General features: G+C 41.5%; 1 protein-coding gene across 4 annotated transcripts in view; it reads right to left on the reverse strand.

Moving 5' to 3' along the window:
* LOC130929089 (oocyte zinc finger protein XlCOF6-like) overlaps positions 1-23,315 on the reverse strand; it is a 74,249-nt gene that overhangs the window by 47,816 nt on the left and 3,118 nt on the right. For 3 of the 4 annotated variants that reach the window (XM_057856020.1, XM_057856018.1, XM_057856017.1), the window contains exon 2: positions 11,663-12,049. In XM_057856020.1, coding sequence (XP_057712003.1) covers positions 11,663-12,049 — 387 coding nt within the window. The other variant, XM_057856019.1, reaches the window with a different exon arrangement.

Genomic DNA, 23,315 nt, shown 5'->3' on the forward strand with positions numbered 1-23,315 from the left:
ACCTGACTCATTTGCTCCCAAAAACGTATAAATACGTTCTATTTTTAATTGTTTCAGTGTCCCAAAGACGTATTTATACATCTTTTATGTTTTTTTTCCTCAAGAGACACCTCTGGGTTCTGATTCAACTTAGCTCCAAAGCACAACGCAGAAAATCCATTTTAAAGCAATAAAACTGGCCACTGGAGGGCAGTAGCGCATTTGGTAAGACCCGCAACCCAATTCAATGAAATGAAATGCCGGGCCGCATGGCCGGGGCGCCGGCGGAAGACGACCAAATGGAGGTCAAGGATGCCAGGTGGCGGACGACCGAGCAGAACAACCGGGAGGACGCCAGGGATGCCAAGGGCCGGACGACTGAGCAGAACGACCGGGACCACCAGTGCAGCGGACGATGCCGTTGAGTCCGCGCTGCTCGCCGAGCAGAGACAGGCGGCGATAAGGGAAAAATTTACCCCCGCTGTCATTTCTCAGCTAGTTATGTGTAAATAAATTGTTACGTTGCAAATAATAGCTCTATTTGTCTTGTTGTTTATGTTATTTTGTAAAAAGAAAACATTATTCAGATGTTTGGGATGTAACTAAAGCAAAAAGTAGCTGTGTTAAAGTCAAAGTTATGTTTGAGATGTACCCTTTCAGAAAAACCTCAGTTTTTTTCATCAGAAATTGGAAAATTGATCAAACTAAGCTATTTTCTAATGCTGATTTCTAAAGAATGACAAAAGATATGAACTAACTTTTTTTCCTGCTGAAAGAAGAGAGTAATCTTTCTTTTAGTGGGTTACATGTTTATATAGCAATTAGGCTCGAGCGTATGACGTGGCACTCGCGAGGTTTCCGCCGCTATCGCCATTGTGGAAGCGAGAAACATAAACTGAGGCATTTCAACACAGGTCGCTCTTTAAAAATGGTTGGAAATTATTGTGCGGTAAAGAATTGCAACAACCGATCGAATAGAAAGGAGAATGTACAGCTCGACGGAACACCATTGAGTTTCTTCCGGATCCCTACATGGAGAAAGGCGAGGGAAAGCTCATATCTGAACTTACCAAACGTCGAAGAATGGCATGGGTGGCCTCGATCAGAAGGAAGGGCATAACGTTTGATTCTCCAGTTACACACTGAGTTTGCTCTATGCACTTCCACTCCGGTAAGTTAATTTCGTTTGTTTACGCAAATTTCAGTAACTTTACGCCCTAAGTCGGCCTGTTGTTAGCTATTGCTACAGCTAAACAACTAGCATGCATACATGTGCATTGTCTTCATAAGACATAATTCCTGTCGTTGCTAAATGAAAAAGCTGTAATATTTTGACGTGAGAGAGTGGCAAAGAATTTGTACACAGGCTACATTTTATGCAGCAAAAGATTTGTACATCCGTGGTCACAGACTAATGTAAACACACATTGCCTACCTTTGCTAGAAAGATGGTGTTGCCGTTTGCTATGGTCATAAAGTGAAGATCCTGCACCCATCCGCAGCAAAACTGTTCGTAGCTTTGTAGCGATTTGTAGTTTCGGAATTGCTGATGAGTGTAGTAACATATACCAAACACTAAATACAGCATGATGTCCATTTCGCGCAGTGGTGGAAGCTTGTCGACATCTTTATTCCATTTGTGTTCGGCTTGCTCGTGAGGGTCAACATTGTTCACATCCTTAAAATTGCTCACATATCTGTCCTTCGCCGTGGTAACAAGTTTGTCTCTGTTTCGAACTGGCAATCTTTGGCACTCGTAGTTGAATTGTATTTGCCGTTAAGTTTAAATGTCCCGTGATGCAGACGTGCTTCCGCAATGGCAAATCTCGCACGATCCCGTGGTGCTGTGACGTAAACGCTCGAGCCTAATAGGACAGAATTTTCTGAGGGCCTTGCAAAATCTGTCAAAATTAAGGGTATACCAGTACATGTATTTGTATTTAACCGTTTCGGTACGTGGTGCTCTGTTCGGAACGGAGGCGTACCGAACGAGTTTCTGACATAATGTAACCCTTACTTTTCGAGACTGAGTCGATCGGGTTACAGTTTCTTTGTGTAGATTATATTTACTCCGTCTTCTCTCCTACAATGAGAACCAACACGGTAGTACAGTATAACCCAGAAACGTCAACGGCGCGACAACGTGGCCGCCGCGAGCAATCGCAGTGAAACACGGGCATTAGAGTCAATCAGTCAATGCACACCAGTTGCAGTGCGGCCGCGTGTTAGATGCGTCCCTTAAGCGGCTCAACACGACGCACGCAAAAAGAACGGCAGAGTTTATTATTTGACGTGACACTAGGCATGTGCCGGTATGAGATTTTGACGGTACGATAACCGTGAGCAAAAATACCGCGGTTTCACGGTATCACGGTATTGCAACTTTTTTCCATTGAACAGGATTTTTTTTTTCAGAACATAGTTGCAAATTGGAATATGAATATATTGTTCAGATAAATAATCAATAAAAAAAAACATATTTTAAATAAAATTAAAATATAACGTAGACTATACCCACAGCCACAGCTCAAGTTGCTCAAGTTTAGAGCAAGAACAAAATAATTTCTATAAAAAAAAGTAAAAACCCTTATGATTAATTAAAAAAAAAAATTATACTGCATAATTTTTTTGGAAATTTTTTTGAAAAGCTCAAGTGAAGTTTCGCCATTTTCAGCCACTGTGTCAACTCTAGTCTACATGATGTCATGCCTTTGTGTTAGAAAGAACAAAGAAGTCAAAAGTTAATAAGTTAGTTAAAAATGTATAAATTAGTTAAAATTAAAGATACACGATAATATCGGTCGCCGATAAATATCGGCCGATAATGGCAATTATGACGTCACACAGATAATCCAGATAATAAGAAATTCAACCGATAATGCAATCCGATAATTATATACTTGATTTAGCCTCCAAATGTGCACAACCGAAGAATTCAGCACGCCGCCTCCTCAACCCCTCCCCTCTCTGAAGCCCCTGAGGGAGGAGGGGTTGAAGAGGCGGAGTTACACGACAAGAAATAGTTGAATATTATGGCGGCTGTTACTAAAAAAACGACGCTCTCGCCATTTGCGAAACATGTACCGCAGAAGTTCCACGAAGCCGAAAGAAAGAGTCCTCATTCAAAACCACTAACCCAGCATCCATTTAAAACTGCATCACAAAGATTTTTGGAACGAATACCAGGCTGCTGCTGCTAGCCGGAATGCAATGCTATTGTAAACACTAAGTTAAACTAGGGGCTTGTGACGATACAGAGTCGGGTTGTTTGGGAAAGCAGCCCAAGGCGGGTGGTAAACTCGCATCTAAGGCTAAACACCGGCACGACTGGAGACCGATAGTCGGCAAGCAGCAGTCTTCCGACGGAGCCCGCCGCTCTGGCCGGTCCGGCAGGCCGCCGCCGCCTCGCCGTTTGTCTGCTCAATTACAGTCACAGTAGATAATCTAAACTTATTGGCACTTATTAACACTTATTAATTTAAATATGCACATTCCTGTTGTAATGAAATAAGAATAATATTCTGTAGCCACAAATATTAAAAAACCTTTTCTTCTTCCAAGTTTTTTTTAGGATTAAGTATAATAATGTATTGCTTAAAATAAGGCTGTTAAGATAATTTTCAGCTAGCTATTTTTCTTCCAAGAAATCTGAGAGAAATACACCTGAAGCGCTGGCAGATAATTTAACTTATTTCCAATAGATTTACACTTAAAACTGACTAGTTTTAAGGAAGTGTGTTTTGCAGTGTATTAATGTTATGTTAGGAATGGCTTACTTTTAAAGGCATTTTTGTGCAACTTAGGTATTTACTCTGTAAGTAATTGTTGCCAAAAGTTTACCATTACACAATGTCAGACAATGTCATTATTTAGATGTTGGAATTGAAGACTTGTTCATATTTTATGTTGAAAAAAAAAGAGCAATAAATTATATTTTTGCACAGTAATATTTTCTTTTGTTTAAAATTTTACATAAATCTTTTAATAGAATTATCGGCTTGACATTATTGGTTATCGGTAGGAATGAGGAGGAAATTATCGGTATCGGTTGAAAAATGTATTATCGTGCATCACTAGTTAAAATGTAAATATTTTTGTGGAAAGGTTTCATCTAAAAAAAAAAAATCATTGGGAGTGAGACCTCTCCTTGATCCAGCGAATGTGGATTTGTGCTTAGGGCAAGATCATCTTTCCTCAATTAACGATCTTTGATGCTATGCCTTTTTTCCCCCCTTCATTCAAGCGAATCAAGCTTGTTTTCTCACTCTGCGGCTGTCACACTCGACGAAGTGGCTCTCCCAGCTAAGCCTAGGCTAACATTCATCTTTTATAAGCTTTTAGTTTGTTTGTATATCGAATTTCAAAGGAAAGTATGTGTTTTGTTTTTGGCGAACTTTTTCATAGTGCTCATCTGTTTAGCTACTCACACATGGAAAAATACAATTGTACGTTTTAAATGTATTCATTTTGTATTTTCCACTTACCACGATTTGAGAGCTCAATAAATTGAAGGAAAGAACGCCTTATGTTTGGAGTATTTGTTTAGGGTTTGCTGGCTGTTTAGCCGATAGTCACTTTCACACACAGCAACAAACGGGAGGGGCTGAGCGCTTCCGCACCACGCCACTTCTGGCTACATTTTTGACACATGAAAAATGGCGAATACCGTACTAAGGTCTGACGGAAAATTTGAGTGGTTTTGAAACCGCGACGTTTTCACACCACGGTAAACCGTGAAACCGGTAACCGGCACATGTCTACGTGAGACTAGGCATGTGCCGGTATGAGATTTTGACAGTATGATAACCGTGAGCAAAAATACCGTGGTTTCACGGTATCACGGTATTGCAATTATAGCTCCAAAATTTTGAGATGTATGGGGTTTTTTTTTAATTAAAAAAAAACTTTTTTCCATTGAAAAAAAAATTTTTTTTCAGAACATATTTGCAAATTGGAACATGAATATAATGTGAAAATAAATTAATGTGAAAATAAATAAATTAACAAAAAATAACATTTTATTTAAAATTAAAATAAATAGAACCTAGACTATACCCACAGCCACAGCTCAAGTTGCTCAATAATAAAGCAAGAACAAAATAATTGCTATAAAAAAGTAAAAACACTTCTAAATAAAATTAAAAATATATACTGTATGACTTTTTTTGAGGGGGAGAAGCTGAAGTTTCGCCATTTTCAGCCACTGTGTCAACTCTCTTCTACATGATGTCATGCCTTTGTGTTAAAGAGAACAAAGAATTCATAAGTTAATAAGTTAGTTAAAAATGTAAATATTGTTGAGGAATGGTTTCATCTAAAACAAAAAGTGAGGAGTGAGACCTCCTTTCGCAATTAGCGATCTTTGACGCGACCCCCCCCCCCCCCTTCATTCAAGCGTGTTTCTCACTCAGCGGCTGTGAGACACAAAAACGTCGAGGAAGCTGCTCTCCCAGCTTAGCCTAGGTTAACATTCGTCTTTGTAAGTTTTAGTTAGTTTGTATATTGAATTTGAAAGGAAAATGTATGTTTTGTTTTTGGCGACCTTTTTCATGGTGCTACTGCTATCCTGTTGAACCTACTCACATGTGGAAAAATACAATTGTATAACGTTTTCAATGTATTCATTTGTATATTTCACCACGATTTGAGAGCTCAATAAATTGAAGAAAAGTACGCCTTGTGTTTCGAGGGTTTGTTTTTGGTTTGCTTGCTGTTTAGCAGAATAGCGTCACTGACACTCACAGCAACAAACGGGAAGGGTGAGCGCTGTCGCACCAAGCCACTTCGGCTGCATTTTGGCACATGAAAAATAGCGAATACCGTACTAAGGTATGACGGAAAATTTTAGTGGTTTTGAAACCGCAACGTTTTCACACCAAGGTAAACCGTGAAACCGTTAACCGGCACATGTCTACGTGAGACAAGATCCTCCTGCGTCAATACTACGACCGGTAGCTAGGATCGGGAAGTCACTCATGTAAAAATACGGTGGATCCGGTCGATTTTCAAACTAATATGCAATCGTAACTAAGCCTGTCGCAATATGCAATAATTCCATTTATCGCGCGATATATAAAAATGAAGGCGGTAATTTTTCCGCTGCGATTTATCGCCTCACGTGCATGTGTGTGCGCGCGTGCGGCAGACGTGCTGTTAAAAGTTCGTTACCAACTGCGCAAAATGCATCTTCGTTCCAGGTCGGGCAAAAACTAGCGCCAGAGCCAATCGTTCCCAATATATCCTATTGTTCAACGTATACCAGCCGCGTCAGTGCTCCGGAGTGACTGTGGACCATCTATGGCGCGCCGGTGTTGTTGACGTGTGGGCGCTCCCGTCAGGAGTGACATTTCACGCGGGGCGGCTATTTTTCGGCACAACGCTGGATATTTACAACGAAGTCCGCCAAAACATTGTTACCGACTTGGCTGCTACGAATAACCTCACTTTGACAATGAACAGCTGAATGAAATTAAGAGCGCTGTGCTTCAAACTCGTCCTGTTTATGAAAGCCGTCATATGCTCGCGCGCACACACTAGATATCATGAAATGGCAAACTAGATGTGCTATGTCCCATGCCATTGGCTACGTGAGCCCAGAGTGATTATGGGACATGTAGTCCATATACTACATCGATGAATTCTAAACTGTCATTTGTCACATGAGGTTAAGAAGGCCAAATCAATCCATACCAGTGACTATAGATAATGTTGCAAATATTGTTAATTCAGTACGTGACACAGATGGATTCGGACCATAAATAGGATGTCTTGCTCATGTAGTAAACCTAGCTGCTAAGAGAGCTGTAGCAATCAACGGTGTGCCCTGCCTCACTTTACAAACAGTAAAGATTGTTCTCAGCACTTTTATACAATTTTTTTTCATATCAGTAAGAAGTAAGCACATAAATATTATGCACTAAAATGCATGTTTATATGATGGCAATTTAATTTTTGCTCGTTAGCAAAAAAAATAAAATAAAAAAAAAAGAAACAAAAAATACGTTTTTTTTTTTTTTTTTTTTTTTTTTTTTAACAGAGCATTAAATGTATTGAATCGGCTCAAAAATCGTGTCCCCCGTATCAAAATTCGTACCGAACCATGACTTAACTGTATTGTTGCATTCCTATGGAACACCATTGCAGAAGCTATGACGGGAAATGTTTTCATTTTCCTAAATGCTTAAGTTATTAAGTGCAATTTTTTTTAATTAAACACATTTTATTTATTCTGTGTTTCTGTGCGGTATCAATATTGTTGTTTTTTACTTAAGAGGCAGGGTCTATTGTTTTTAGTTGTGATTTCTTAAACAGTATATTTGAATTTAAGAGTAAATATTTATCGTGTTTAAATGGGTGTACTTGATCTATTAATATATACTGTATTCGCACTGTGTTATTGTAAATTGGTTAAAAAAAATTGGGGGGGCGCAATAATATCGCATATCGCAATAATTTATGAGAATAATTATCGCACACTAAAATTTGTTATCGCGACAGGCCTAATCGTAACCCACTTTTTGAGTCCATCAGATCTCTTGAATGGTAGATCGGGGCACAGTTGACTTGTCTTTGTTGATATACTGCTGTCTTCTCTGCTGTAATAATAACCAACACGGCCCCGTGTTCAATACAAAACCCTCCTACCACAACAAAATAAGTAGGAACTAGTATTCACATAGGAACTAAAGTTATACAACATAAATGAATACTGCATCACATTTGTAAAATATAAACACATAATAAAATAAATAAGAGCTCATTTAAATAAATTGAAATGAGCTAAAACACCTATAATTAAATAATAAGAATAATACACAGATCCAGCTTACACAATTAAATTTATTAATTTCTGTGTGGCCCTTTTAAGCTTTAAAGCTTAAACGCTTTTGAAAACCGTTCATAAGGGAAAAAAATGATTCAGTGAGGCATTTCATTTGTAAAATACATGTTAAAATCTTTGTCATTGGGATTGCTTTTCTCTTTAGCACAGGACTTCTTTTTTCTTCTTTCTTTCAGAAAGAAAGCTGACCAATACGCGGGGTTGTTGTTGGATTATATTTAAATACCCGCTACTTTTTGAGCAGAATTCTAGCATTGTATAGGCTAATGTTCCTATTGTTGAAAGCACAAAGGTGTGTAATAAACAACTAGCACATTTATATTTTGCATTTTGTTTTCTTACTGTACCGAAAATGAACCGAACCGTGACCTCAAAACTGAGGTACGTACTGAACCGAGATTTTTGTGTACCGTTACACCGTAGTCAAAATCCAGTAAAACAGTCTATTAATGGGTCTATCGTATTCCTCGTCGAATACTCCTAAGAAATATGCAAAGATGCATATATGCATCTAAAATAGAGCTGAAACGAATACTCGAGCAACTCGAGTAACTCGAGTTTAAAAACTGATCCGAGTAATTTTATTCACCTCGAGTAATCGTTTATTTTGACAGCTGTAAGCATCATGTTTTGCTCGGACTACTTTTAATGCGGGACAATGCGCTGATGTCACGTGCGTAGAGGAAGAAGCAAAAAAAAAAACTTACTGCAGCCGACAACCGCTACAAACGACGCCGACGTTGCTAAATACTAGCCCGCTCATGCTACGTTAGTTGCAGGTGGCGTCCAGTGAGTCTCATAGAGATCACATGTATGTTGAACTAGATGCGCAATGACAGACTAGGCCGCATCTGGGCAGCGTTAGCAAACAGCCGCCATCTTAAAGCAGTAGAGCGCTAAGCGCTAATAAAGAGCGCTAAACGCTAATAAAGAGCGCTAAACGCTAATATACTGTATAAGATTAACGTTACTGTCACTACTAGCTCACCTTACGTTAGCACTGCGGAGGGCTAGGTTTCAATTAATTAAGACCGCTTTCGATGCGTGGCTAACGTGTCTTACATACAGGCTATAACATAGCGTTGTGGAGTGATGAGCGTGTCAAATAAAAACTCAATAATGCTAACTATCAATTTTAGCTCAGTAATCATTGCTGGATAAAACACCAAGTAGCACTAGTCCCTGATGTGCTCCAATACAGCCTGTATCATACATTTATTTTGAACAGTGCAAAAACTCAAAATCCTATCAGGACTTACAGTTTAGACTAACTTAAAACTTAACTAGAACTTAAAAATGGCTTGACACAAATAGAAATTCAATTGAAAAACGTAGGAAAAAATCCTAACTTTTAAGTGATGTGTGTTATCAAGCGTAAAGGCATTTTTAGGTGTGTTTATATATATATATAATATATATATATATATATATATATATATATATATATATATACTTTTTAAAAATAAGATCTAAAGGTTTTTTGAGTGAAAGCAGTGAATTAGTCATTTTTTAAAATTCTAGTTACATCTGAGATGCAATTGTTGGCTGTTTTCAACAATATACATCAAAAATAAAGACATTGATTGACTGAAAATGATAAAATGTCTTGTTTTCTCATGTATATCTATAATTGCTCTTCACCTAAAAATATATTTGTTTTATCCGATTACTCGATTAATCGATAGAATTTTCAGTCGATTACTCGATTACTAAAATATTCGATAGCTGCAGCCCTAATCTAAAATAATCCTAAACGATTGTATTAGCAATTTTAATACTCCTGTTGGAAAGGTTCCTTGGGTATGCATTAGTTCCCATAGCAACCAGTCAGTTACTTCCTGTTATTGTCCTACGTCAGACACGCTGCATATTCTGGGACAGAGAATAGGCATAAGGTGCGCATTTCAAGCAGAGTGCGGCGACCTGTTAATCTGTGTGCATCCATGAACGAATGTAAGTATTTCCTCTTCATGTCATAAAGTTCTTATGATAAATTAGAGCCCTTTCAGCGTGACCTTTTCGGTTTTTTTTACCGTTACGTAGGCTGGTTGCTCAGCTCGTCCTCGCTGCGTCGAGGAGAGCGTTGTTTACTTTATATTTGCGTTGCACATTCGTGTTAAGAGGGAATGTGTTGGTTTAGCATCTTAAGATGATGTTGTACATCCATATGAGTGTAAAGTGCTTATTTTTCGCCACTTTTATGGCCAAGATGACGGCACGTGCACGCAGCGTGCTTCCGGGTTGTGCACGCGCGCTCGTCCCCCCCCCCCCACCTTTGTTTTCATTAAACTGTGCGAGTCACGTATGTGCATTATTGACTGCTTTACAGTCAATTTGCATTGTTTATTGCATCAGCACGAATATGATGTAATTTTCTTTCCTTTTAGAACCACACATTCCAGTCTTCTTCCCTTACACATACAAATACTTCAACATCTTTCCACGCATGCTCTCATCTGTTCATTGAGTGATTCTCATATTAAGTGCCTTTGCCGGTACATAGTTGTGCCTGTTGCCAATTTGGATTAAAAGTGCCAAAGACCAACTCCACTCTCCGCTCCTTGTGTACTAACCGACACCCCAAGGCGAATGAATAATAAAACATACTGAACCCAGAACCTCATTGTCCATTAGTCCAAATTACAACCGATTAGAGAATCGATAAAGAATCGAATCATTGAGCAATATCGATAATGGAATCGAAATCATAAAAATATTATCAATTCCCATCCTTTGTAGCGAGGGATCACTGTACTGCTCTAACTCTAATGCCAATAAAGCATTTGAGATTTTATGATGGTAGTAAAGACAGAATAAAGCATTATAGGCTACACTGCTGGATTATACTTGATGCTGAATGCTTTACCATCATTAAAGCTATCAGAAAAATCACACATACAAAGATACAATATAACGCAACATACTGATTGCTAGATGCAGTCCGTGTCCCATCCACTCAGCCACTTCGACAAGGTCAGAGCCGCTGTCACAGGTGGTAATGGCGACTTTCCTGGCACCACACTATGAGCATCGACTAATGCTATACTCGAAATGCCTGTGGCCTGGCTACCAGTAGCCATTCCACTATTATATGACTCCATCACATTCACTTGCAGCGTTAGACGTTAGCGTAACGGGCTTCTGTCTGTTTGAATTCCTTAAAGACATGTGACTTCCTTATAAAAGCCGCAGGGTAGAAAGGCAATAAAAAAGTAGCAGCTTATAGTCTGAAAATACGGTACTTTTATTTGGCAGTTACGGTAGTTTTATTTGTTGATTTGAATAAATTTTCTGTTGCAAAATGTGACTTGAAGTGTTTGTTATTTAATATGTACCAGGGTGTCCAAAACTTGTTTTTGAAATGAGAAACTCAGTCAAAGGTCTCAAAGATTTTCATTTTTAGCTCATGTTATGTGACCTACTTTTAGGGTGTCAAAAAAAAATTTCCCTTGAAAAGTGTGTTTAAGGTTTATATCTCACATGCATTTGACAATTTTGAAATTCAGCCAAAATGGGCGTCTCCGATTGGAACTTCGAGCCACCTGAATGTTTTCCGCCATAGCACCTTTCACACGATTACGGTGCACACGCTTGTTTTGCAGACGATCATTCAACACATGCTTCCGTTTCATAAGTTTAGAGATATATGTCTAGTGCCTTAAACTCGCACCGATGTCAAAATGAGTCAGTCATATCTCCAAACAACAAGGATTGGACGCACCATCGCATAAAGACTAAATGGATTTAACGAACACCACCAAATGACAGTTCTGACGACTTCTGGGATGCAGCGTGTCAGACAGAGCCCTGCACTCCCCTCAATTTGAGTAACTTGATACTCACAGAACAGCGAGCATGATGTGGCGTCATCGCTATCTGATGGTTGAGCGATAAGGTTGTCTGCTAGAGATCCTTCTGTTGAACTGATGCCACCATTCGGAAGCTTGGACCCTCTGCTGGCCTCACTCGGACCTCCGTCTTCACCATTCAAGCACTCAAGCACCTCCACTTTAACATATGAAGGGTCCTCCTCCTCCTCCTTTTTGAGGGAATGAGGTTGCTGCTGCTCCTCAATGCGGGGGTTCTCAACTCTAATAAAATACTCCTCCTGCTCCTCTTTAATGTGGACGAATTCTTCCTCCACCTTCTTGATGTATGGCGACTCTTCCTCCTCCTCTTCTTCCATGCAAATAGACTTCTGGTGTCCAGGACATTGCGCTTGACTGACATCTGCAAGACCATAATCACATATGTGCCATATCTTATTGCTTCATTTGCTTTATTCAGTCCCCAAAATATTTATTGCTACAGAAATATTCCTCTGTGTCCATTAAGCCTGTCGCAATATGCAATAATTCCATTTATCGCGCGATAAATAAAAATGAAGGCGGTAATTTTTCCGCTGCGATTTATCGCCTCACGTGCGTGCGCGCGTGCGGCAAACGTGCTGTTAAAAGTTCGGATTCCTCGATACCAACTGCGCAAAATGCATCTTCGTTCCAGGTCCGGCAAAAACTAGCGTCGGAGCCAATCATTCCCTTTATATCCTATTGTTCAAAGTATACCAGCCGCGTCAGTGCTCCGGAATGACTGTGGACCATCTACGGCGCACCGGTGTTGTTGACGTGTGAGCGCTCCCGTCAGGAGTGACATTTCACGCGGGGCGGCTATTTTTTGGCACAACGCCGGATGTTTACAATGAAGTCCACCAAAACATTGTTACCGACTTGGCTGCTACGAACAACCTCGCTTTGACAACAAACAGCTGAATGAAATTAAGAACGCTGTGCTTCAAACTCGTCCTGTTTATGAAAGTCGATTGTCATATACTGGTGTTGTGTAGTAATGAGCAGACGTGACTTCAGCGGCGCTTGCTAACTTCTTTAATGCGCCCACACACTAGATATCATGAAATGGCAAACTAGATGTGCTACGTCCCATGCCATTGGCTACGTGAGCCCAGAGTGATTATGGGACACTTAGTCCATATACTACATCGATGAATTCTAAACTGTCATGACTGAATGGAAGTTAAGAAGGCCAAATCAATCCATACCAGTGACTATAAATAATGTTGCAAATATTGTTAATTCAGTAAGTGACACAGATGGATTCGGACTACAAATAGGATGTCTTGCTCATTTAGTAAATCTAGCTGCTAAGAGAGCTGTAGGAGTCAACGGGGTGCCTGGCCTCACTTTACAAACAGTAAAGATTGTTCTCCGCACTTTTATACAATTTTTTTCAGATCAGTAAGAAGTAAGCACATAAATATTATGCACTGAAATGCATGTTTATATGATGGCAATTTTAATTTTTGCTCGTTAGCAAAAACAAAAACAAGAAAAAAGCAAAAAAAATTTTTTTTTTTTTTTTACAGAGCATTAAATGTATTGAATCGGATCAAAAATCGTGTCTCCCGTATCAAAAGTCGTACCGAACCGTGACTTAACTGTATCGTTGCATCCCTATGGAACACCACTGCAGAAGCTATGACGGGAAAAGTTTTCATTTGCCTAAAAGTTAAGTGCAATTTTTTTTTTAAACACATTTTGTTTATTGTGCGGTATCAATATTGTTGTTGTTTTTTTTACTTAAGAGGCATGGTCTATTGTTTTTAGTTGTGATTTCTTAAAAAGTATTTTTGAATTTAAGAGTAAATATTTATCGCGTTTAAATGGGTGTACTTGATCTATTAATATATACTGTATTCTGTGTTATTGTAAATTGTTTTTTTTTTAAATTGGGGGGGGCGCAATAATATCGCATATCGCAATAATTTATGAGAATAATTATCGCACACTAAAATGTGTTATCGCGACAGGCCTAGTGACCATTTTGTATTTATTTGTATGTTGTTGTCATCCACTGCGACATAATGGAATTCAAATTGTCCTTTTGTTTTGGAGGGAATGGGAATCGGATTGTGCTTCAGGCCTGAGCAGTTTTAATGTATCACATGGGGTGTGACATACTGTAGTCCAGAGCTGAAACGAATACTCGAGCAACTCGAGTTAAAAAGCGAATCCGAGTAATGTTATTCACCTTGAGGTGTGTGTGTACGTGTCGAGTAAATAGCCGTCATCTTAAAGCAGTAGACTTCTCAGCACCAATAAGTAAGTTTTTCGTGTCAGATGTGTTTCTAAATTCCACTATGTGTGTGTGTTTCATGTCAGATGTGTTTATAAATCCCACAATTTGTGTTTCATGTCAGATGTGTGTGTGCATTAAAAATTTGTGTTCATTATGAGACTTTTCTAGCCCCATACGTCTCTGCTATGCTGCCACGATGAATGCAAGGCTAGTTGACGTCCAACTTCCGTCAATACGTGCCTGCGCATGCGCTGTAATGAGAGGGTATTTCATATTCTGGGCATTCTGATATAGAGCAGGGCGGTAAACCGAAAATTTACCGTTACCGAAATTCTTCACGATGACCGACGTAATTTTGACCATGTCGGTAAATTCGGTAATTTAATAAAAGAAGAAAATATAGTCTTTTCATCCCGCTTTGACTCTGTGTTGTTCGGCTATGCTCATTCCCCTTTAAGAAAGCAGACAGTGCGCTTACGTTTGGAGTCACATGGTTTTCAGGAAGCCAATCAAACAGAAGCCCGGTAGGCTAACGCTAGCAGCTAACGCTAGCGGCTAACGCTACAAGTAAACGGGATGAAGTCGGGCTTAAGTTAGCTTCGCCAAACTTTCACCCGACATTAAGTAAACTCTTGACGGGTTCCAGATGGGGATGGAAAAACCGAGGCTTTCTGAAACAATGAACCACTTTTAAGACAATTGCCCTAAATTGAATCACTGTTTGACACACTGCAAGAGCCCCATCTACTGGATAAACAGTGCACGTTTCTTTTTAAAAGTAAAGTTGACAAATTGCCTCAGCATTACAGATCTTCAATAGAATTAAGTGGATGTCGTCTATTTCAACCAGGAGATCGTGTCGTTATTAAGTGTGATTTACACAATTAAAGTTGACTTCTTTAAGCCTGTGTCATTGCTTTTGTCTGTGAAGATGTGTTCAAAGCAGTATTTGTAATACACGACAGTGCTAGTCTTGTAAGTGGCTCGTCCTAGACGACGGGGAGTAACTATGTATTGTTTATTTTTTGTAAAAATTACAGTACAGTAAGCACAGTGCTTGGGAACAGGAATATTATTTATTGCATACTGTAAGGATTTCCAAAATCATAAGATGTAAATAATTGAGCCGAATAAAAGAAAGGAAAGGTTTGTGAAACATTTTATTTTTTTAATTAAGTATAATTTCTGGGGGGCGGGTGGATGTGTCGTATTTGTATCTATTCTAAATATCTAAACGTATGCCACTATCTAGTGTATAACAATGCGGAATGAATTTAATGAAATTCAAGTGATGATATTTTTCAAGTCATACAAGCTGTTATAAATGTTCACACAAGAATTCTTATTGTTTACAAGATTTTTTTAAATACCTAATGTTTAGACTGCATGTGCAATTGTTAAATTGAAAGCTGGTAAATAAATTTAATGAGAAACTTAATTTGTATTCCATGCATTGATTCAAATTTTCAAATTATATAACAGTTTGCTTGGGCGAATTTATCGTCATTTATCGTTATCGAGGTAAATCTGCTCAATTTATCGTGATACGTACTAAAGGCCATATCGCCCAGCCCTATTCTGATATGTTAGAACACCCGGGCTTACACGGGAGCGTCTGCGGCGCGTCGGCAATGCACCACTTACACTCGCCCCCAGTTTAAACAGCATGCATGCATGCAGAGCGCCTGTGGAGCAGCTCGATCGATTCACGCGTGGGTTGCAAGAGAACAGCGAGTATTGAAAGTAGGGCTGCAGCTATCGAATATTTTAGTAATCGAGTAATCGACTGAAAATTCTATCGATTAATCGAGTAATCAGATAATACAAATATATTTTTAGGTGAAGAGCAATTATAAATATACATGAGAAAACAAGACATTTCATCTAATCTTGAACCATTTTCAGTCAATCAATGTCTTTATTTTCGATGTATATTGTTGAAAACAGCCAAAAATTGCATCTCAGATGTAACTAGAATAAAAAAAAAAGACTAATTCACTGCTTTCACTCAAAAAACTTTTAGATCTTATTAAAAAAGAAAAAAAATTATATATATCTTACCTAAAAATGCCGTTACGCTTGATAACACACATCACTTAAAAGTTAGGATTTTTTTCCTACGTGTTTCAATTGAATTTCTATTTGTGTCAAGCCATTTTTAAGTTCTAGTTAAGTTTTAAGTTAGTCTAAACTGTAAGTCCTGGTAGGATTTTGAGTTTTTGCAGTGTTCAAAATAAATGTATGATACAGGCTGTATTGGAGCACATTAGGGTCCAGTGCTACTTGGTGTTTTATCCAGCAATGACTACTGAGCTAAAATTGACAGTTAGCATTATTGAGTTTTTATTTTACACCCTCATCACTCCACAACGCTATGTTATGTTAAAGCCTGTATGTAAGACACGTTAGCCACGCATCGACAGTGGTCATAATTAATAGAAACCTAGCCCTCCGCAGGGCTAACGTTACGTGAGTCTTATTTATTAGCGCTTAGCGCTCTTTATTAGCGCTTAGTGCTCTACTGCTTTAAGATGGCGGCGGTTTGCTAACGCTGCCCAGACGCGGCCGAGTCTGTCATTGTGCATCTAGTTCAACATACATGTGATCTCTATGAGACGCATCAGACACTACCTGCTACCAACTAGCAACGTGCGGGCAAGTATTTAGCAACGTCGGCGTCGTGTGTAGCGGCTGTCTGCTGCAGTAAGTTTTGTTGTTGTTGTTTTTTTGCTTCGTCCTCTATGCACGTAACATCAGCGCGTTGTCCCGCATTAAAAGTAGTCCGAGCAAAACGTGATGCTTAGAGCTGTCAAAATAAACGAATACTCGAGGTGAATAAAATTACTCGGATCAGTTTTTAAACTCGAGTTACTTGAGTTGCTCGAGTATTCGTTTCAGCTCTAATTGAAAGATAACAATACAACCACCATAAGCCTTTCAGACTTAATGTATTGGCAGGGATGTACAGTGCGAGCGTTTTTCCTCGCACTGTACAGCCCTGTAAATGCCAAAAAATAATTTGTTGAAAATAGAGGAGGAAAAAATGGGAGCATGAGTGCAAGCAGATTTTACCCCTTGAATTTGCATTTTGCTCTAGTACAATATAATGGCGCTGTTAAAAATGCCAGGTTTGCATGTTGCGTGTTTTGGATCCCCCTGGTGGTGAGTTGCAATTTGTTGTTTTTCTGATCAGGCATATTTTGGCCACCTAACGAAAGTTAAGACCCACGTTAACAATAGAAAGAAGAGAAATAAAGCATTGTTGAGGAAGAGCAAGTTTTTGGTCTCATTAATTCGGACGGGCATAATTATAGTTCTAACCGGACTATCTGCAGTGGTATCCAACCTTCATCACATCAGCCCAGCTATATTTCACATGGTCCATTCGAGTCGGATGGATAAATACAGCAGACAAATGTCCGCCGAAGATGAGCACAACAGACCTAAACGCTCAATTCAACTTCCAGTTTACCTAAAGGATTACAAAGTCATGCGAGATAGCAAAGAGGAAGAATCAGAAGATATAGATTCTTCAGAAAATGGCTCATCAGAAGAAGAAAATATTGCCAACTGCATCACCGACGAACAAGCAGCACAACCATTGAGCATGCAGGAAACAGCGCAGACATGTAACGAGGTCAACGTGAAAGGATTAGAGATCCAGAGTCCACGTGGTCGACGCCGTGAGTCTCCCGGTCCACGCAGCCTACGTCACCGTGAGTCCCAGAGTCCACACAGTCGCCATCGTGAGTCTCCCAGTCCACGCAGTCATCGCCGTGAGTCTCCCAGTCATCGCAGTCACCGTCGTGAGTCCCAGAGTCCACGTGGTCGACGCCGTGAGTCTCCCGGTCCACGCAGCCTACGCCACCGTGAGTCCCAGAGTCCATACAGTCGCCACCGTGAGTCTCCCAGTCCACGCAGTCACCGTCGTGAGTCCCAGAGTCCACGTGGTCGACGCCGTGAGTCTCCCGGTCCACGCAGCCTACGTCACTGTGAGTCCCAGAGTCCATACAGTCGCCATCGTGAGTCTCCCAGTCCACGCAGTCATCGTCGTGAGTCCCAGAGTCCACGTGGTCGACGCCGTGAGTCTCCCGGTCCACGCAGCCTACACCGTCGTGAGTCTCAGAGTCCACGCAGTCACCGTCATGAGTCCCAGAGTCCACACATATGGCGTCGTGAGTCTCCGAGTCCACGCAGACGCCAGTCTCCTAGTCCACGCCGACGCCATCGTGAGTCTCCAGGCCCACGCCGACGCCATCGTGAGCCAACGAGTCCACGCCGACGCCATCGTGAGCCTACGAGTCCACGCCGACACCATCGTGAGCCTCCGAGTCCACGCCGACGCCATCGTGAGTCTCCGAGTCCACGCCTAGGCCATCGTGAGTCTCCGAGTCCACGCAGCACCCACCACAGTGAGTCTCCGAGTCCACGCTCACGTCGTCGTGAGTCCCAGAGTCCACGCCAACGCTTTGGTGAATCCATAAATTCACATTACTACTTCCAAAGATCTCACCAACAACATAATGAGAGACGTTTTCATAATTATGACTACAATTATGAGTCAGGTGACCCAAGGAACCACACGTCAACTTATCCTAATGAAAGACATTCTAGTCACTATCACTATGATCGACCTGCTGGCAGATACGAACCTCCGAGGTACAGCACACAGCACGAACATGCATATCGAGGGCCAACCCCAACCATTCCCTATTTTGTGCATGAGGACCCCCGAGAGTTCACTCGCCTCAAAGTTGCTCTTGATAATCTTCTGCCGCGAGATGCTACAGAGCAGTTCAAATACCAGATTTTGCTGGATCATCTCAAGTTGGAGGAAGCGTTACTCCTTGCTGATTCATACTGTAGCAGCTGCTACCCCTACAGTGACACTATGAATGCTCTCAATGAACAATACGGTCAGCCTCACCAGTTAGCACTGAAACGCATCGCCGAGCTTATGGATGAGCCAAACATCAGAAGCGGTGATACCAAGGCATTCCGGAAATTTGCTTTAAAGGTGCGTGCCCTGGTTGGGATGTTGTTTCAGTTAGGTGATCTTGGGCAAACAGAGTTAAAATGTGGTTCATACGTATCCAGAATATTAACTAAGTTGCCACATCACCTCCGAGCAGATTTCAAGAGACACGTAAATCCTCTCCGAACACCGATCCCCACTCTATTACATTTATCAGATTGGTTGGAGTATGAAGTCAGGGTTCATGAAGACATTCCGCAGTTCTCCAACAAGTCCAGCAGAGACCGCCCTTTCACAAGGAAAGAGCAACCAAGAGAGACTCAACCAAAGGGCAGCTTTGTGTTTCACAGTAGTGAGCTAAAGCAAGCTGAAATGAGGCCGTCTAAGCATGAATCTAAAGAAAATACAAAAGAACCAACAAAATTCTGCCCCTTTTGTAATACAACCCAACATTTTCTTAACCAGTGCACAAACTTTAAAATCCTAACGAAGGACGAAATAGACAACTGGATTCGTTCAAACAAGAGATGTTGGAGATGCGGGCGTGAACATTTGTCATCACAATGCACTCTAAAGGCAAGATGCAAGAAGTGCAAAGGAAAACACTTAGAGGTGCTCCACGAAAATAATGCAATTCAAGATCACAGCCCCACAACCAGCATTCCAGTCGGTAATGACAACACTGGAATAATGTGCTCCACTGTTGAAACACTATATGTGGATAAACCTACGAGTAGCAACAAAGTGCTGCTTAAAGTCATCAGAGTCATCCTGAAAAATGGAAATACAGCGCTGGATACCTACGCCGTGCTTGATGATGGCTCAGAGCGAACCATTCTCCTCCATGAGGCATTCCAAGCCCTAGGACTTCACGAGAGCCCTGAGGATCTGCATCTAAGAACTGTACGACAAGACGTCTGTATTGTCCACGGTTCCTCTGTATCATTCACACTTTCATCTGCCACCAACCCAAGTCAAAACTATGAAATACGCAATGCCTTCACTGCCAAGAAGCTTGCTCTGGGGAGTCACTCCTACCCAATAGATACCCTCAGAAGAAAATATCTACACCTTAAAGACTTGCCAATTCCTGCTATAGACCAAGCACAGCCACTGCTTTTGATAGGTTCTGACCATCAACACCTCATCCTTCCAATAGAGCCAGTCCGCCTTGGGCCTCCAGATGGTCCAGCAGCTGTCAAGACAATCTTGGGATGGACCTTACAAGGCCCATCAAGGCACCTAAATAGTGCTTTTCCTTCTGCACATTGCTTCTGTACTTCCGGTCATCTACCTCAAGCCGACCTCTTCACTCATGTTGAACGTTTATGGCAACTTGATGTTTTGCCTTATCGCAGTGAAAAGGCTGTTACAAGATCAAGAGAAGACTCAGAAGCACTGAAGACATTGGCGGAGAGAACTACCAGAGTGGAAGTGAACGGTGTCCAAAGGTATGCAACACCCTTAATATGGAAAAAGAATCTACCCCCGCTCCAAGCACCTAAAGAAGCTGTACTTGGCCTTTTACGTAGTACAGAGAAAAGGTTGGCAAAGGACACAATGAAGATTGTAGCCTATAAGGAGGAAATCAACAAACTCCTTAATTCAGGCTACATAAAGAAACTGTTACCTACTGAAGTTGACTCCAGCCCTGGGTGGTACATTCCCCACCATATGGTAACCCATAACGCCAAGAATCGAATAGTATTCAACTGTTCATTCAAGTACAAAGGACTGTCTTTGAACGATCACTTACTTCCTGGTCCCACTCTTAGTTCAAGTCTTCTAGGAGTCTTGTTGCGATTCAGAGAGAATAAAGTGGCCATCAGCAGTGACGTAAAGGGGATGTTTCACCAGGTACGCCTCCTGCCCGAAGACCAGTCGTACCTAAGGTTTCTTTGGCGGAACACAACCAATGAAGCCCCCGAAGTGTACCAGTGGTTAGTACTTCCATTCGGAACTGTTTCGAGCCCCTGCTGTGCCACATTTGCTTTGCAAACTCACGTGATAAACAATAGTGAGTCAAACGAAGATGTCCGAACAGCAGTTACACATTGTTTCTACGTCGATAACTGGCTGCAGAGCCTACCATCAGTCCAACAGGCACAGTCCCTCGCCAACAAGTTACGTCGTATACTGGAAGAAGGCGGTTTTGAACTTCGTCAGTGGGCAACCAGTCACCCAGAGGTAATCAAACACCTACCTCTCGAGTGCACATCAGAAAGCACAAAACTCTGGTTCACCCAAAACAGCCACGACCCTCAAGAGTTGGCACTAGGGCTTATGTGGCATTGTCGTTCGGATACGTTGTGCTACAAACCAGCCCCTTCCATCAGAGAGCAGCCTACTATGAGAGTCATCTACAAGGTGCTTGCCAGTCAATTTGACCCATTGGGATACATCAGCCCATATATCACCAGAGCCAAAATATTAGTACAGAAACTCTGGACGAAAAAACGAGAATGGGATGACCCCAATTTGCCTGAGGATTTGCTCAAAGCTTGGACATCCTGGGAAAACGAACTTCCCCAACTCACCGAGATCTCATTTCCAAGGTGCTACACCGAATCCACCTCGCATCATTCCACCTGCACTAGGACAGTTCACATATTCAGTGATGCTTCAGAGCAGGCATATGGATCGGTGAGTTACCTCCGCACTACCCATCAAGATAATGTACAAGTGTCCTTTCTGGCTGCTAGATCGCGCGTGGCACCGAAAAAACAGCTATCAATGCCGAGACTTGAACTTTGTGGTGCATTAAGTGGAGCTCAACTTGCAGCGATGTTGAAAAGAGAGCTCACACTGGAGATAAATGAGTACATCTACTGGACTGACTCCACAACAGTCCTCACTTGGCTGCAGTCAGAGTCCTGTAACTATAAGGTGTTCGTCGGGACCCGCATAGCGGAAATCCAGGAGCTCACCGACCCAATGGCATGGCGATATGTGAACTCACAAAACAACCCGGCAGATGATATCACGCGTGGAAAAACTCTGGCCTACTTTAAGAACCACAACCACTGGAACAAAGGTCCAGATTTCCTAAAGCAACATCATTCCAAGTGGCCAGTCAAACCGGTCATTTTAAATAATGACATTCCCGAAGACATGAGGAAATCTGTGTTTTGTGGCCAGATTTCAAACTGCACAGCTCATCTGCTACCTGATCCACAACAATTCGGACATTTCCAAGAATTGTTAGAGACCATTGCTCGCAGCCTGCACGGGGCGGCAAACAAAGATTACAGTCCATCTGCAGAAGATTACCGGCAGGCTGAACTAACAATTCTGAGAAAGGCACAGTGCGACAGTTTCCCAATAGAAGTGGAACATTTAAAGGCTGGGAGAGCTGTACGTCCCGATAGTCGTCTGTTGAAGCTGTCACCAGAGTGGGATCAAGAAATGGAATTGATAAGAGTTGGTGGTCGTCTCCGCCACTGTAATCTTACTACAGATTCTCTTCATCCAGTAGTACTTGATCCAGCCCACCACATCACCAAGCTTATTCTCAAGACCTACGACCAGCAGCTACGTCATCCAGGAGCTGAGCGGGTCTTCGCGGAGATTCGCAGGCGCTATTGGATTTTAAGAGGCAGACAAGCAGTGCGTAAGCTCCAGCACGAGTGCCCAGAATGTCAAAAATGGAGGGCAAAACCAGAAACCCCAAAAATGGCTGACTTGCCCCCAGCTCGCCTCAGACTTCATCATCCAGCATTCTATTCTACAGGTATGGACTGCTTTGGCCCCCTAGAGGTTAAGGTGGGGAGGCGAACTGAGAAACGTTGGGGTATTCTCTATAAATGTCTAACCACCAGAGCCGTGTACATTGACCTTCTAACCAGCCTGGACGTTGATGCTTTCCTGATGTCCTTGCGCAGACTGATTGCAAGGAGAGGCAAACCGCATGAAGTCTACTCTGACCAAGGGACAAATTTCAAGGGAGGCAATGCAGAATTACAGCAGACCTTCAATGAACTTGCCCCTCTTTTGAAAAGCCAACTGTCTTCACAGCAAATTGACTTTCACTTTAATCCCCCAAAGGCACCACATTTCGGTGGAGTTTGGGAAAGAGAGATCCGATCTGTCAAATCAGCTCTTCGCACCACCTTAGGAGTGCAAGTCGTTCCTGAAGAAGTGCTAAGAACTGTGCTAGTGGAGATCGAAGGAATATTAAACTCTAAACCTCTGGGTTATGTGTCATCGGACATCGCAGATCCAGACCCCATTACACCAAATACTCTTCTAATGGGGCGGCACGATTCAGCATTGCCATTGGTGGTTTACCCCAAATCAGATCTTTTGAGCAGAAAGCGGTGGAGACACAGTCAAATCCTTAGTGACCAGTTTTGGAGATGTTTCACAAAAAACTACCTACCCACTCTGCAGACCCGCAACAAATGGACAGAGGACAAAGACGACCTCAAG

The sequence above is a fragment of the Corythoichthys intestinalis genome, chromosome 13 (assembly GCF_030265065.1).
Source record: "Corythoichthys intestinalis isolate RoL2023-P3 chromosome 13, ASM3026506v1, whole genome shotgun sequence".
In the NCBI taxonomy this organism is placed as follows: domain Eukaryota; kingdom Metazoa; phylum Chordata; class Actinopteri; order Syngnathiformes; family Syngnathidae; genus Corythoichthys; species Corythoichthys intestinalis.